Source organism: Mustelus asterias, chromosome 26 (assembly GCF_964213995.1).
Source record: "Mustelus asterias chromosome 26, sMusAst1.hap1.1, whole genome shotgun sequence".
NCBI classification, from domain to species: domain Eukaryota; kingdom Metazoa; phylum Chordata; class Chondrichthyes; order Carcharhiniformes; family Triakidae; genus Mustelus; species Mustelus asterias.
The window spans coordinates 6,538,320-6,555,140 of NC_135826.1; the positions used below are offsets into that span (position 1 = coordinate 6,538,320).

The following is a 16,821-nucleotide window of genomic DNA, read 5'->3' on the forward strand; positions in this document are numbered from 1 at the left end:
GCCAGTGTGTGCACACAACCCAAACTGATCCTGACCTACACCCTAAGACCAGAGTAACAGAGGTCACTATGCAGTAGGCAAGGTGGGTAGGGAATTTAGCCTGTCAATCTCAAGAGATAGAGTGGAAGGGATTTTATTAACTGTGTATTTTCTAGCTGCAGGGGATAACATGGTCTCAGAGAAAGATGTGGAGATGCCAGCGTTGGACTGGGGTAAACACAGTAAGAAGTTTAACAACACCAGGTTAAAGTCCAACAGGCTTATTTGGTAGCAAAAGCCACTAGCTTTCGGAGCCTTAAGCCCCTTCTTCAGGTGAGTGGGAATTCTGTTCACAAACAGGGCATATAAAGACACAAACTCAATTTACAGCATAATGGTTGGAATGCGAATACTTACAGCTAATCAAGTCTTTAAGATACAAACAATGTGAGTGGAAAGAGCATTAAGACAGGTAAAGAGATGTGTATTGTCTCCAGACAGGACAGCCAGTGAGACTCTGCAGGTCCAGGCAAGCTGTGGGGATTACAGATAGTGTGACATGAACCCAATATCCCGGTTGAGGCCGTCCTCATGTGTGCGGAACTTGCTCAGTGACTCTGCGCCGTCGTGTGTCGTGAAGGCCGCCTTGGAGAACGCTTACCCGAATATCAGAGGCCGAATGCCCGTGACCGCTTCTTCCTGTTGGGGAGCACTTCAGCGGTCACGGGCATTCGGCCTCTGATATTCGGATAAGTGTTCTCCAAGGCGGCCTTCACGACAGACGACAGCGCAGAGTCACTGAGCAAAAACTGATAGCCAAGTTCCGCACACATGAGGACGGCCTCAACCGGGATATTGGGTTCATGTCACACTATCAGTAATCCCCACAGCTTGCCTGGACCTGCAGAGTCTCACTGGCTGTCCTGTCTGGAGACAATACACATCTCTTTAACCTGTCTTAATGCTCCCTCCACTCACATTATTTGTATCTTTAAAGACTTGATTAGCTGTAAGTATTCGCATTCCAACCATTATGCTGTAAATTGAGTCTGTGTCTTTATATGCCCTGTTTGGGAACAGAATTCCCACTCACCTGAAGAAGGGGCTTAAGGCTCCGAAAGCTCGTGTGGCTTTTGCTACCAAATAAACCTGTTGGACTTTAACCTGGTGTTGTTAAACTTCTTACTCAGAGAAAGAGCCAGAGTTACTGATGTAACAGGTTCAGCAGCGACTGTCCTGTACAGCAAGACAGCAATTCTGTTTAATAACAATATTCTTTGCATTTTCTTTTACAGGACAGAAGATGGTCAGTCCGTGATTGAGAAAAACAGGTGATTATAACAAAATAAAGAATGTAGATTTTTCTCACAATCTCTGCGGAAACAGTAAGCTATCTGAAATGTAATTTAAATGGAGCTGGTATGAAGCAAAAATAACACCAAAGAATGTTGAAAGTGACGAGCAAGCCAGTCGGTATCTGACAGAGAAAAATAACAGTGGAAATTAGACGGTCCTTTTGTAGCTTGGCCGCGTAGGAGTTAACATAATGTTTTCTTCTCTCTGACTCAGGTCTGGGGCTGCATCTGAAGAGCAGGAGTAAAGGTCAGTAACTTGTGGTTCATACAGTCCGCGCAATCATGAGAGGTCAAATGGCCTCCTTCTCTCTATCCCGTTCTATTGTCAACTGAGAGAAAGGGAGGAAATCGCAACACCCGGAGGAGGAAAGCAGAAAATGTGGATTTATCTGGAAATATAAAATGATTCATATTTATATCCCATCTCTTGTAGCCTGAAACCTCAGCCTCCCTATTAAAGTTAAACCCTTACCCTAGTGACTACTCTCCTATCATCTCTTAGATCAGTCTGGAGAGTCCTTTGCACGTCTTGCCTCACCTCTGGACTCGAGTTCCTCAATGCTGTCCTTAAATCCCAGCTATACTGCACTGATCCTGACATGCGGCAAGCCCTACTTACCCCTCACTCTTATCCTCACTGATTTACATTGTCTCCTACTTTCCGCCACTGCTGTATTGAATTTAAAATCCTCACCTTCAGCCCTCTCCCCAGTCTTACTGCATCCTGTCTCTGCAACTCCTCCTCAGTCCTCTGAGTCTGTACTTTTCACTGTCTCCTCCCTTTGCCTCTCTACAATAATGAATTATTCAGAAACCTTGGCCCTGCTCTTTGAAACACTCTCCATAAACCCATCTGCCTCACTCCTTTTCCTTTTGTATCTTTGTCAAAGCCCATCTGTCTCTCAAACTTTGTTTCCCCTCTCCTAACCTTCTCATTACAGCTCAATCCCCAGTCCTTCTCCTGCTTTGGCCCTTCATGTTTGGAGCACCTTCAAGATGTTTTCTAACCTCAGTATTTTATATAAATTGTTATTAAGTGAGTTTCCCCAGATTTTTAAATTTTGTGAGAATTGATACAGATTTAATATTTTCTAAATTTTATTCTCATTCTTCTATTAATCACTTTAATTCTCAGTTGTTTCAAGTTGATATGAATTCTTGGCAATATTACAGGTGCTGTGGGGAGGTGTAATCCTGCAGTACTCAGTCTGACCAGCAAGGGTCACTTAATCACAAAGCAACTGTTCTGAATTGCAGTGTACTCCGGTTGTTGAAATTGGGCACTGTTCAACACCTTCTATATTTTCCTCTCCCTTCACCCATGTTGTGTCCTGATACAGTGTCTTCCTTGTTGCTTCTCTGTTCTATAGCTCAGTGAGAGAAAGGCAGAGCAAAATTCCCCTTTGATTTTCTCAATCCAGGAGAAAAGCTCTTCGCTTTCCTGGTGGATCTTATACTGTGTCTGAAAGGAGGAGGAAATTCGGAGTTGTAACCCTGTAACCCATTAAGTCACGGCCCTGCACCCACTTACTCACTGCCCTGTACCCCCTTACTCACTGCCCTGTACCCCCTTACTCACTGCCCTGTACCCCCTTACTCACTGCCCTGTACCAATGTACATCTCTGGTCAGAGTTACATCAATGCAAATCTAAGAATCAAAATTTTCCTCACCTAATCTGCATGGCCATATCTGAGGGAAAGTTAGATAAATACAAGACGGGGAAAGGAATAGAAGGATATTTTGATAGGAAGAGGGAAAGTAAGATGGAAGGAGGCATGGCACCTGTATTTGGGTTCAATGGCCTGTGTCTGTGTTTTAAGCTCTGTCTAATCACATCAGCACAATTTCTAAAGTCTGAAGATCAGAACCAAACATTTAAATTGCTTTTCAAAAACATTTTAAAATATGTAATCTTTTTAAAAACAAAATTATTCCAAATTAAAAATAAAATTTTAACTTTGAGCAAATTACAAGTTAGAGGGGCAATTTAAAGTAAAGCCCCACAGTCACAGTAATTCATGGCAAAAAGAATGGATACAGATTAGTGTAAAAAAACTTGGTGATCTTACTGTTCTAAACCCACACATGTCCCTTCTATCCTGTCCAGTGCTTTTCGCTGGGCTGCAGATGCCACGTATTCTGTCTGACCTATGGTACCTCATTGATGTGACCCCTGTTTATGTATAAACCCAGACACTGAATGGAACCAGGGTATTCCACTGTGGGGGCATCACTGCTGACACAATCCTACCTCTACTTAATATCTACTTCCATTCATTTCCCAGCAGAAGTTACTTCATAGTGATAATGGACAGGACTGGTGCCTGATTGTTCCCATGGTCAGCTAGGGGGACACCAAGGAAATTGTGGGTGTGGGAAATGGGAAACTGCTTCATTTTGGTCCCTCTATTGGGATCGTCTTAGTCTATATAGCAGTGAGTTGCTATTAAGGCAGCGGGGAAATTCATACATGAAATATTGAAGTTCAAGTTTAAACAGAGGAATTCAATAAGGATTGTCGTAATAACAAGAATATTGACCAAAAATTTCAATACCTTTCTGTTTTAGGAAGTTAAGAAGCTTCACATCAAAGGCTGGAATTCAGAGAACACTGGGATGAAGTTCGTGACAAGAAAGTTCTTTTGAAATAATGTGACTGAGGCTGATGGTTATAAAAACTTGACTTTCACTCTCTGCCACTGATTCCAGGATTCAGGCAGCACGCACTGGGCCCCGAGTTCATCTGAACTCAAGTTGCTATTATTCAGGCTATTTTAAAAAGACATGGGGCTTCCAAAGTCACAACACTTCATGAAAATTATATGGGATATGGTCATAATTCTATTGCCAAAAGAGTACCCTTTGTCTGGACTTTTGGGGAATCATTTAAAGCCTCCTGTTCCTTACCTGATTCCTGAAGCATTGACATAGCTGTACTATGGGTTCTATGGGTTACGATCTCCCTCCAGCACTTCAACCGTGGCCACTCTTCATTAACCCAGGCTTCAGGAAAATCTGCTGTGGAGGCATCACTCCCCAAGCTCGATTCTCTCCTCTGACGACACTCCATGCACCCGCTTTACTACAGGAGTCACTGGATAAAAATCCCTGCGTGTTTGAAGGCACTAAAGTTTCCAGGTGGAGTACACTCCAAGTACCCACTTCCCCTTTATTAAAAGGATTCTCTATCTTTAGCAGTAGTTCAGAGATTCCAGAGATAGCTGGTCTGCAAAGGTCATATTGCTAAATTGAGTTTTGGAGTTGAATAAGAATACATTTGACCCATAATTATTCGAGGTCGATATTGGTGCACCAGGTGGAACATTTGTTCCATTACCCTGATAAGTATTGAATATAAAATGTTTAAACTGCGGGGGAATCATGACCAGTGCCTCATTTAACTTGCAGAGATCCGAGAGGTTTTAGGATTCTGCTATGGGGACAAAGTCATCAGATTACAATTAATATAAAATGCTCCCCCTGGTGTTGAGTTAGTGTCTCTCGTGTGACAAGGAAGATGTCAGTTTCATTCCGTAGCTTGTGTTCATTTGGCTGATTCCAGCCAGGGAGGCAATGAAGGAGCATTGCAATTGGATTTGTGGTGTAAATTGGGGGTGGGTTTGGGGCGTGGGAGATAGAGGGAGACAGTATGTCATACGTCCCAGTCCCGATCACAGTCCAGTAACCCCTACAGGCAAGTGTCTGGGAAGATAGGGGAAGAAGAGGGTCCATCTTGACTGTGATGTCATTGATAATCAAGGGAAAGGTGCAAAAGGATGATCACGGTCCATGGAACCTGTTTACAGCAAGTGTCAGTGCTTTGAGAGGAAGGACAGGGAAACAGATGGAAAGCCACAGAAATACTGTTTCACTGGATCAGTAAGGTGAGAGTGACAGACAGGGCTGTCTGGAGATGAACCTGCTGTAGAGGCAGAGAGTGAGGACTGACCAATCAGGGTAGACACACACCTAACTGACAATCAGATTTGTCAAATGAGTTGGAGAAATGCCCAATTGATGGGTCAGTTACTGCAAGTATTTTGTTTGTTCAATAATTCTAGTTGTAATCATTGTTCACAGTTAACACTTTGAATGTATTTACATGTACGGTTTTAAAGCATTTTTTGATTTGGTTTTTCACCCTCTCTCATTTTTCACAATTGTCGACTTAAATTAGCTGATTTAAAATGCTTGCTCCCTCAGCAGCAGTGTGAACAGTCCAGTGTGTCATTAACAGCTGCAAAAAACTGTCAAACTTGCTGGAAGTATTTGTACCACATTGTAATCTTTAAGACGGCACCGTGATAATCCTTTGTCTGTTGGCTCTACTGGAATTTTTAGTGGAAAACGCTTGTGAAACCCCCTTGAGACTCTTATTGAACATCTTATTGTCAAATTCTTTCACATCAGTGTATTTTCAGTGTCTGTCAGTGGCTTTGCTAAGGAACGCCCATGGATTTCCCAGAAATGGTGCGATTCTGCTCCGGGGAAGAGGCAAAAGCCAAGAAAATGAGTGGCTCCTTTAAAAACACAAAAACAAAATACTGTGGATACTGGACAGTTGAAATGAAAAACAGAGAAAGTGCTGGAAATACGCAGCATGTCCGGCAACATCGGTGGAGAAAGAAACAGAGTTGACATTTCAAGTTGATGACCTTTCGTCAGAACACCTGATAGCATCCCATTCCCCTTGTCACTGGATAACAAGGAGGGAACAATAATGAATCTAGTTCTGTTGAATGGAGCCCGTAAGGTAGATGGAGTAGTCGTGGGTCTGCCCATGCAGTACCACGGGTTGTAAATGGCTCCTGGGGACACATGATAAATTCCTGTGTTACATTAAATTCCACAAACTGTTTAAAAATTTAAGTGGGTTGGATTAGGACCAGAATGTCAATCAGTCCTGTGACACTCGGGGAAACAGTAATCTTCTGCCTCTTCCCCATAATGTGCAGATGCCGGCGTTGGACTGGGGTGGGCGCAGTAAGAAGTCTCACAGCAGCAGGTTAAAGTCCAACAGGTTTATTTGGAGTCACGAGCTTTCGGAGTGCTGCTCCTTCATCAGGTGAGTGATGAGTCGTCAACAGATGAGTGATTCCAAATAAACCTGTTGGACTTTAATCTGGTGTAGTCTTCCCTATAAATTATATTTCAGAAACAGTTTAATTGCTCCATGGACTTTTATTCAAGGTCTGACTGGCTGTGGGATTTTGACTGAGCTAAGATTCTAGGTATGCTTTCCCTAACCAAACGGAGCGAGGGGCCCTTGGGAAGCAAGAGTTATCTGAGCTTCCTTTCGGAATGTGAAAAGATCATATTAAAATAGAATAGTAGTTTGATTTCTGCCATGCACTTGGCAAATGCCTACGGTAGAAAGATTGAATTCAGCAGCTTGCTATGAGGGAGAGTTATATGTGTGGACCCCAGACCCATCACTTCATGGAGCAGTGTTGCAGCATTTCCGAGTGAGTTGTTGGCTGGGGTTGTGGCCCTGTTTACAAAGTTAGTGACACTGTTTATGTGAACTGGACATTTAACCAGTTGATGTTACAGCTATTCAATGTTCTCAGTTGTTATACAAAATAAACAGTTGGCACAGCTGCCGTGCACTTACTGTTAAGATGAAGTATTTCTTTTGGTAAAATCAGTTCTTAATCTTAAAATCATTGGGTGAGATTCTCCAGCCTCCCAGCCGCATGTTTCCTGCTGGCAGAAGATGGCTCGTTGTTTGCTAGCGGTGGGATTCTCTGGTCTTGCCGCTGTCAGTGGGAATTCCCACGTCACCCCATGCCGGCAGGAAACCCACGGGTGGGGGTCCACTGCTGGCGGGACTGGATAATCCCGCTGGCGTGAACGGCTGGAGAATTCCGTCCATTACCTCTGACATTCCCCAGGAACCTATCCTTGACCCCTCCTATTTCTCACCTATACGCCACCCTTCAGCAACATCTCCTGAAAGCACGGTTACTTTTCAGATGTACACTGATGACATCTAGCTCTACCTCAGCGTAGTTTCTCTCAATCCTTTAACTGTTGGTAAATTGTCAGACTACTTATCCAATAATGTAGGAGCAGAAATTTCTTCCACTTAAATATTGGAAAGACGGAAGCCATTGTCTTTTCTCCCCATCTCAAACTCCATACCCACCAGCTGCTAACTCCATCCCTCAAAGTATCTCAGAGCCTGAACCAGACTAATCACAGTCTTGAATGCCAAACTTGACTTCAATAAAGGGGAAGTGATGGCCTAGCGGTATTATTGCTAGACTATTAACCCAGAAACTCAGCTAATGTTCTGGGGACCTGGGCTCAAATCTCGCCAAGGCAGATGGTGGAATTTGAATTCAATAAAAAATATCTGAAATTAAGAATCTACTGACGACCTTGAAACCATTGGCGATTGTCGGAAAAACCCATCTGGTTCACTAATGTCTTTCAGGGAAGGAAATCTGCCATCCTTACCTGGTCTGGCCCACGTGTGTCTCCAGAGCCACAGCAATGTGGTTGACTCTCAACTACCCACAAAAATGGCTTAGCCAAGGGCAACTGGGACGGGCAATAAATGCTGGCCAACCAGCAATGCCCAATGTCCCACAAATGAATAAAAACTTCCAATCACATATTTGCACCATCACCAAGACCTCTGTAAAACCACCCAACTCCACCCCCGTCTCAGCTCTCCTGCTATTGAAACCCTCATCCTGTCTGTTACCTCTGGACTTGACAATGCACATCCTGGTTGGCCTTCCATGTTCTATCTACTTCTGAGTTCATCTCAAACTCTGCCTCATGTGTCCTAATTGCACCAAGTCCTTTTCACCCTTGTGCTCATTGACTTACATTGACTGCCATCTAAGCAACACCTCGATTTTAAAATTCCCATTCTAGTTTTCCAATCCTTCCCTCGCCTCAACTCTCCCTATCTCTGTATTCTCCTCCAGCCTCAAGAACCTCCTTTAAGATTCTCCTTAAAATCTACCTCTTTGGTCATGCTTTTGGCCATCTTCCCTAATATTGCCTTACGTGACTCGAGTCCAATTCTGCTTTATAATGTTCTTGCGAAGCAGTTTGTGGCATTTGATTATGCTAAAGTCATTGTCAAAATACAAATGTTAATACATGATGTGGCTCCAGTTAGGAGTTAAGGGCACCTAAATTTAGTTCACTAAATTCTTACAGCAATCAGTTTGGATTATATTTACACCACCAAACTTTAATTGTGATTTGCATAAGTTACTGAATAAATAAATCAGCCTGTCTCAGTAATCGAAAGATAAAGACCTGAACTTGTTAGAATCATAGTTAGTAGTGATGCACTATCAATTACGACGCGAAGACTTCTGAGAGTGAGGGAAACTAATAGGCTTTTATTCACAGAGAACAGGAGCACACCCTTGTAGCTGACCTGGTCTAGACTGAGGCAAGGAGGAGGGACCATCACCTTTATACCCCACTCTGGGTGGAAAGGGAGGGGTCTCAGGTGGAAAGGGAGGAGTCTCGGGCCCGGTGCAGCGTGGGTGTGTCCAGGCACATACATGTAGTAACAGTGGTTCACCACAAGTAGCATTAATAGTAAGTAGGTTCAGTTAACAAACGAGGGGTTACAAAGACATTCAGATATATTTCTGCTCTAAATTCGATCATTAGTTCAAAAGTAATTAATTCTGTCCTTCCCAGACCTTTATGATGTTCTATTTACTTTCCATTCTCAATTATTTACATTGCAAATTTGCATGTACTATTTCTCAAGGTGGTTATTGGCATTTACATACAATGTAAATACTTATTTCTCTCCGTTCCACGTATCCCTTTTCGACTATTAAGATATTTTTTATAATCATGTTATCTCCATGAAGTGTCGAATTCCTGCTGAAACAAACGCAGACCAGAGCTGAAACAGTTACATGTGGATCTGCCCAGGAAGATTTCCCTGACTGTTAAATCTCTGGTGACCAACTCCTCCAGAAGTGAAGAATGGTGTGAATACAGGCTACGGCTAACTACTTCAAAAATCACAAGAAAATTATGTATTGGTAGGATTGTGGAGCCTCAGCCACCCCTCCACCCCACCCCATGATTATAGCAATCAGTTACATGTTAAATGATTCCTCACGGTTTTTGTCCTTTGAGGGGGAGAGCTGACTGGTGGTGATTTAACCGGAGGGTCAGCACACCTCAGGTGAGGGGCAAGATTGAGAAGGCGAGACCTTCATGAAGAACCTCAACTGGTTCAGAAATTAAACCCGCCTCAGCTAGGTCTCCGATCAACACTTTAACAAGTTTGTGGTATTCATTTGTATCGATTCCAGTGAATCTCTTTTTTATTCTCCCTGTATTTTTCCTGTAAATCACACTTTTAATTTGTTTGTTAAACCACACTAAGGTTGTTCAAAGGAAACTTATCCAATCTTCAGACAAATGCAAGTGAAATCTTTAAAATTTGGTCAGGATGATTTAATAAAATGATTAATCACACAGCCGTCCATTAACAGAGCAGAACCTCTCGACACAAATTGAGATCAAAGAAAAATCACTGAACCCACTGAGCTCCCTTCTCCCTGTTCCCTGGAAAATGTTGACAAGGTTGGGATCTTCCTGGCCTGTACAGTCCAGGCCACAATTACTGTAAGGCCTCGTGACATGTTTCAAACAATACAAAATATATAGCACGACAAATGGATGCACCAGGGCTGTAATAGGACATCTGGATGTTGGCGTGTTACTTCAGCTTCCCGAGGAGGGGTTGAGGAGGTAGCAGTCAGGACTGTCGATAACTTTCCATCAATGTCTCCTGGAAAATGTATGTGTGTGGAAAGTGAGTGAAAACAGGGTTGAGACCAACTGGTTGGGGCCTACTGGCTCTCATCCTACTTTAACGTGAAAAATGGTCACTTCTGATGGCAGAGAGAGTAAGCTGGCACTCGCTCAGAGTATCCCAGTGAGAATCACTTCCTGTAGGGGAACAGGGAATAAACTACAGACACAACCTCCATAAGTAAGAAATCACAGCCGTACCTCTCACCACATTGAAGTGAAATCTGGAAGGAGAAAAAATGTTCTCAATCAAACTGAACAAGGATTAACTATCTGAATAAATGTGATTCCATGCAGCTAATAGTCCCTCATCACAGCTTTTTATGCACAGAATAGTCAACCTGTAAATCCAGGCATTAGGCCTTTGTTGATGGACACAAGTTGCAAATCAAAATCTAAAGCAGAGAGAGGGCTATTCTAGTACCCAGAAAAGCAGTTCAATGATGGGGGCTGGGCAGGATGGGGGGCGGGGGGTAGAATGGGGGCAGGCGGGCAGCAGGGGGCGGATGTTTCACCACCTCAGAAGCAAAGTTGGGGCTGCCCTGCAGCCATATCACACTGCAGTTGAGCTAAACAAGGGCAACACGAGTCTTCAGCCCTTTCAATGAGGAGAAAGTCCTCCCGTCTGGAGCGAAGGCAGATAATTAGATTAGCCAAAAGCTCAATCAGTCCTAGCAGTGCCAAGAGCTCATTAATGGCCACTGTCAGGACTGCATGAAGAGGTGCAAGAAGGCCCAGGGATCCACAGAACTGCTAAGTACAGGGTCTTGGTCAAGGAGGGTTCTGGCGGGTCGATAGGAGACATTGGTTAGGGGTTGCTCTTGATTAGCAAAGGGCAACCCCTGGAGATCAAACTCCTCCTTCCTTACCACCCTTTGGAGGATGCACTTAAGAAGGAAAATCAGGCTGCCTAGCTTCCCATGCCAAATGTTTTATGGTGTGGGCAGTTTATTACTATTGATTTATTATTTGAATAATGTGGGAGGGCTGCCCATCCACCCTCTGTATTATGGGGTAAGCTCAGGGGTGAGCAGGAGAGCAGTGGGGTGGGCACGCAATTTATTTTATATACCACCACCCCCTCCCCACCCCCGCCAGAATCACACCCGGCCTGGGCACGGAAAATACTGCCCCATCTGACTCTAGACAGTACCAACGGTTAAAAAAGTAAAAGTTTATTTATTAATCACAAGTAGGCTTACATTAAGAGAGAAAATGCTGGAAAATCTCAGCGGGTCTGGCAGCATCTGTAAGGAGAGAAAAGAGCTGACGTTTCGAGTCCCTTTGTCAAAGCTGGTCATCTGGACTCGAAACGTCAGCTCTTTTCTCCTTATAGATGCTGCCAGACCCGCTGAGATTTTCCAGCGTTTTCTCTTTTGGTTTCAGATTCCAGCATCCATAGTAATTTGCTTTTATCTTAGGCTTGCATTAACACTGCAATGAAGTTACTGTGAAAATCCCTTAGTCAGCACACTCTGGCGCTTGTTCGGGTATACTGAGGGAGAATTTAGCATGGCCAAGGCACTTAACTAGCACGCCTTGTTGAAATCAAAAAGGAGGAGGTATTGGGGTTCTTGAGAAACTTTAAGGTAGACAAGTCCCCAGGGCCTGATGGGATATATCCCAAAATACTGAGAGAGGCAAGGGAAGAAATTTCTGGGACCTTGAGAGAAATCTTTGTATCCTCATTGGCTACAGGGGAGATCCCAGTGGATTGGAGAATAGCCAATGTTGTTCCTTTGTTTAAGAAGGGTAGCAAGAATAATCCAAGTAATTACAGGCTAGTGATCCTTACGTCAGTGGTAGGAAAATTATTGGAGACGGTTCTTTGAGACAAGATTTACTCCCACTTGGAAATAAGTGGACGTATTAGCGAGAGGCAATATGGTTTGTGAAGGGGAGGTCATGTCTTACTAACATGATCGAGTTTTTCGAGGAAGTGATGAAGATGATTGATGAAGGTAGGAAGTTGTCTACATGGACTTCAGTAAGGCCTTTGATAAGGGCCCTCATGGCAGACTGGTGCAGAAGGTGAAGTCGCATGGGATCAGAGGTGAGCTGGCAAGGTGGATACAGAACTGGCTTGGTCATAGAAGTCAGAGGGTAACAGTGGAAGGATGTGTTTCTGAATGGAGGGCTGTGACAAGTGGCGTTCCTCAAAGATCAATGCTGGGACCTTTGCTGTTCGTAATATATATAAATGATTTGGAGGAAAATGTAACTGGTTTGATTAGTAGGTTTGCGGACGACACAAAGGCTGGTGGATTTGCAGATAGCGATGAGGACCATCAGAGGTTACAGCAGGATATAGATAGTTGGAAGCTTGGTCGGAGAGATGGCAGATGGAGTTTAATCCGGACAAATGTGAGGTAATGAATTTTGGAAGATCTAATAAAGATAGGAAATACACAGTAAATGGCAGAAGCCTTAAGAGTATTGATAGGCAAAGGGATCTGGGTGTACAGGTACACAGATCACTGAAAGTGGCAGTGCAGGTGGAGAAGGTAGTCAAGAAGGCATACGGCATGCTTGCCTTCATCGGTCGGGGCATTGAGTTTAAAAATTGCCAAGTCATGTTGCAGCTTTATAGAACCTTAGTTAGGCCGCACTTGGAATATAGTGTTCAATTCTGGTTGCCACACTACCAGAAGGATGTGGAGACTTTGGAGAGGGTACAGAAAAGATTTACCAGGATGTTGCCTGGTATGGAGGGCATTAGCTATGAGGAGAGGTTGGAGAAACTTGGTTTGTTCTCACTGGATCGGCGGAGGTTGAGGGGCGACCTGATAGAAGTCTCCAAGATTATCAGGGGCACGGACAGAGTGGATAGTCAGAAGCTTTTTCCCAGGGTGGAAGAGAATGAAGGAGATTACTAGGGGGCATAGGTTTAAAGTGCGAGGGGCAAGGTTTAAAGGGGATGTACGAGGCAAGCTTTTTACACAGAGGGTGGTGGGTGGAACTCGTTGCCGGGGGAGGTGGTGGAAGCAGATACGATAGTGAGTTTTAAGGGGCATCTGGACAAATACATGAATTGGATGGAAATAGAGGGATATGGTCCCCGGAAGGATAGGGGGTTTTAGTTCAGTTGGGCAGCATGGTCAGTGCAGGCTTGGAGGGCCGAGGGGCCTGTTCCTGTGCTATAATTTTCTTTATTCTTTGTCTTTCGGACAGTGGGAGGAACACCCGGAGGAAACCCATGCAGACATGGGGAGAATGTGCAGACTTCACATAGACAGTGACCCAAGCTGGGAATTGAACCCAGATCCCTGGCGCTGTGAGGCAGCAGTGCTAACCACTATGCCACCATGCCGCCCCTGGGCTAATCAACTTCAAAATGGAACTCAATTTGTTCTTTGTTCTTTGTTCAATTTTATCTGTAACTAACATTCATACTGACACACCCATCAGCAGGAATCACTGAATAGTATCAGGAACCAAGGGCTTCAATTAGTGGGATCTCCTATTGCCACCTTGCTGCAGTGCAACGGGAGCCAATTTTAAGTTATAATTTTGCACAGGTCCCCAAATACTCATTATAATGGAATGATCAGGCAATGTGACACTAACAGATTGTGCTTCATTGTAGCGGGGTACTGTTAAGAGCATTGAGGTACCAGGGCAGACTTAATACATTTCCACCTTCAGCATTCAACCCAGATCTCCTTCAGCTGTAGTGACCATTTGAACAGACCTTTTCAAAAGTCGGAAATTCCTCAGGTACCGAGGAACAGTAAAGATTCAGCAACTCGTCAGGGATTTAAAACAGCTTGCTGGCCCATTGTTTAACTGCACTACTTTAAGTGCGCTGGGCTGTGTTTAAACCTTTTACATTCCAGGAGCTTCTACTTTACTACAGATGCACTTGTTTGCCTTGGCAGGTATTCTGGGAGTTTGGTTGTCATAGGGCAGGTCTGTGATCTCCTTCATTCTCACCCCTGCAGTTTAAGAGTAATCAAGCATTTAGGGATACAAAGCCAACTATACAGGTGCAATACAGAGAAGATGCAGTACAACTTTTACATTCTGCAGCCCAAAGTTTTCTGCTGGATGTGCTGCTCAAGGCACTGAAGTGCAATGGGATCCACTTCTGCATCAAATTTGTTGGCAAAGAGATGGTGTTGTTGAAGTATCCAGTTGAGGTCTCCGGCCCCATAAACACAGACGCACCTCAAATGGGAACCAGTGCACAATGGATAGGCTTTTCCTTTTGTTACATCACCTTCTAAGTGTTGCCATTTAACCAGCCTTGCCACAGAGTTCATGTCACTTACATCATACTTAGGATGTGGAGGTTTGGAGCCAGGAACACCAGGCATCCTCTGCAGAGTGGCCCAGATGAACTCATCAGGGGTGTATGTATCTTTTGACCACTCAATAAGTTGCCTTACTTTGCTGTCCTTGAAAATATACTCGACAAATTGTCTACTGACCACCATGTAGGCATTGCCTGAGAATATTGAGGTTTCATTAGAGAATGGTTCCTTGATCACCTTTGTATTTATCATTTCTCCATTGATTATTTTTAAGCTGTATTTCCAACGTAGCTCTTTGCCATCCACAACTGCTCCAGACTCTAAACTGTTGCCCCCTGCCAAATGCTCCAGCTGATTGACAATCTCCAAGTTGGTTTTGATGGGAAAATCCATGCCACACAAGTTGATGAAGTACTTCCAGGTTAAGTGCCTCGCCAGCAGCTCCTCCATGCAGTTCAGGTCTGCCTGAACTCTGGACCAGGAGCCGTAAATTATATTTTCTAACTTCCCTGTAACAAAAACATTTGGGAAACAAGATACGATGCTGTGAACTGCAGCTTTGAAAGCAGCAGGCGATTTATTGTCAATATGTACACAGTAAATATTCTGGGGTGCGTAGATTGTCCTCAGCAGTCTTTCGAACAGATCAGTTCTTTGGTGAATGACTATAGAATAAGCAATTGGAAATTGCTTCTCTCTCCTACTGAGGGTAAAAGTGAGATACTTTCTGTTCCGTATAAACTGCTTACAGTTTTGTGCGGCTTCAATATAAAAAGAATTATTGGGAATTACTGCCTTACGTTGCACCTTCAATAGTTGACTTCTCTTGATTTCGTTGACTTCCCCTTGCAAAATAGCTGTACAGTTTACATCATAAAGAGATTCCAGAAATAACTCAGACTCGGAACACCTCACACTGAGAGCACCAGATGTGGGAAGGTTTCCGGTCCCCATAAAGTGTTGGATTTTCACAGATAACTGGTCTCGGTCTATGGTTAGGAGGTTCTTTTTGGCAGAGAGGTTCAATATCAAAAGGGTGATGCAAGTCAACATGAGGATTACAGAATATCTCTGTTTATATTTCAATATCATTGTGAAACCAAAAATAAGCTCCTAAAATCTTCAATAATGTCAGACTGTGGCTGATTTTGATTGCTGATTCAATTCCTTTCTCAATGTGAACTGGGTTAAACAAAGTGCATGATGGATGAAGTTGTGCGTTTTATTTCCACAATGGGATTTCTTTATTTGTGCAAAGCTGAAACATGAAACAGACAAAGTTGCACAATTTTATAAATGAATAGCACTTTGCTTCTAAAAGAAAAGCCAAGTAGATATTAAAGATGAAAGAGAAGGCAGTTTACTGATGTCTTTAACCAATATCTATCCAAAACAACATTATTATAGTTTGTGGGATCCAAGTGAAAAATGGCCACCACCTTTGCTTACATAGGAATGGTCACTGTACTTAAAAAGTTACTTATTGGAGGTGAACCACTTTCAGGATGGGATAGGGTTCTATATAAATACAGGCGTGTCTTTTGCCAAGGTTTGAATTATTCCAGTCATTCATTTTAACGTCACAAAGGAAGTGACTGTCTGTTTCATGCTATTCTACCTGATCTTTACTAACATTAGGTTTAGGGGCCTGTCCTGTCTGGGAGATCTTTTGTATGTTTCTATTTTAACATTCAGTTATACCACAACTAGTGTCCCCATAAGATGCAGGGCTGTGCACAGCAAACTTTGGATTCCCACTCACATCAAAGTCCTTAAACGAGTATCGTGAGTTTAAAGGTGATACAAAAACCATGCCGCATTGTTACAAAAATTGCAAAATAACCATTTTTTTTGGATGTAATTAGCCTTGCGCCGGGGAAAAATGTAAGGCTGATTACATTATTCAGAAGCTGCTCTGCACCCATTTAGCAAGCCCAGGATGCAATTGTTCAGGCTCGCTAAACTTCCTGACCCCACCGATGGAGGTCCACACCAGCGGGGATCACGTATGGTTCCCATCAACGAGGACTAGGCATGATAGCCTCGCCGGTGGGACCAGAGGCCATTGAGGCCCCCGGGAGGTCAGAGGCAGGGGGTTACCCCTTGGGTACTGCTAGCTTGGCACACTGGCAGTGCCAGCTTGACACCCTGGCAGTGCCCACTGGACACCCTGGCACTGCCAACCTGGCACTCTGGCAAAGCCCAACAGGTACTGAGCAGTGCCAAGGTGGTGGGGCCTGAGGGGGCTGGGGCCAGTCAGGGGTGGAGCCAGACTGGGGTTCAGGGAGGCAGGTGGGGAGGGAATGGGGGGAGCTCTGCATTGGGGGATGGGGGCTGCTGGTAGGGCCCTGAACCGAAGGCCAGATCCGGCCATCTGGAGGCCAGCGATTGGAGGGGGGGGGGCAATCGTGGGGGTGG

General features: G+C 44.0%; 2 protein-coding genes across 4 annotated transcripts in view; one reads left to right on the forward strand and one right to left on the reverse strand.

The window, feature by feature from the left end:
* The window catches only part of atcaya (ATCAY kinesin light chain interacting caytaxin a), a 47,744-nt gene extending 40,805 nt beyond the window's left edge, over nucleotides 1-6,939 (forward strand). For both annotated transcript variants that reach the window (XM_078198127.1, XM_078198128.1), the window contains 3 exons: nucleotides 1,275-1,310; nucleotides 1,549-1,581; nucleotides 3,905-6,939. In XM_078198127.1, coding sequence (XP_078054253.1) covers nucleotides 1,275-1,310; nucleotides 1,549-1,579 — 67 coding nt within the window. In that variant the 3' untranslated portion in view covers nucleotides 1,580-1,581; nucleotides 3,905-6,939. The remainder of the gene's footprint in view (nucleotides 1-1,274; nucleotides 1,311-1,548; nucleotides 1,582-3,904) is intronic.
* Nucleotides 6,940-8,643: 1,704 nt separating this feature from the next.
* Nucleotides 8,644-16,821, reverse strand: part of LOC144479447 (beta-1,3-galactosyl-O-glycosyl-glycoprotein beta-1,6-N-acetylglucosaminyltransferase-like) — a 107,804-nt gene continuing 99,626 nt past the window's right edge. For both annotated transcript variants that reach the window (XM_078198125.1, XM_078198126.1), the window contains one exon: nucleotides 8,644-15,661. In XM_078198125.1, coding sequence (XP_078054251.1) covers nucleotides 14,167-15,495 — 1,329 coding nt within the window. In that variant the 5' untranslated portion in view covers nucleotides 15,496-15,661 and the 3' untranslated portion in view covers nucleotides 8,644-14,166. The remainder of the gene's footprint in view (nucleotides 15,662-16,821) is intronic.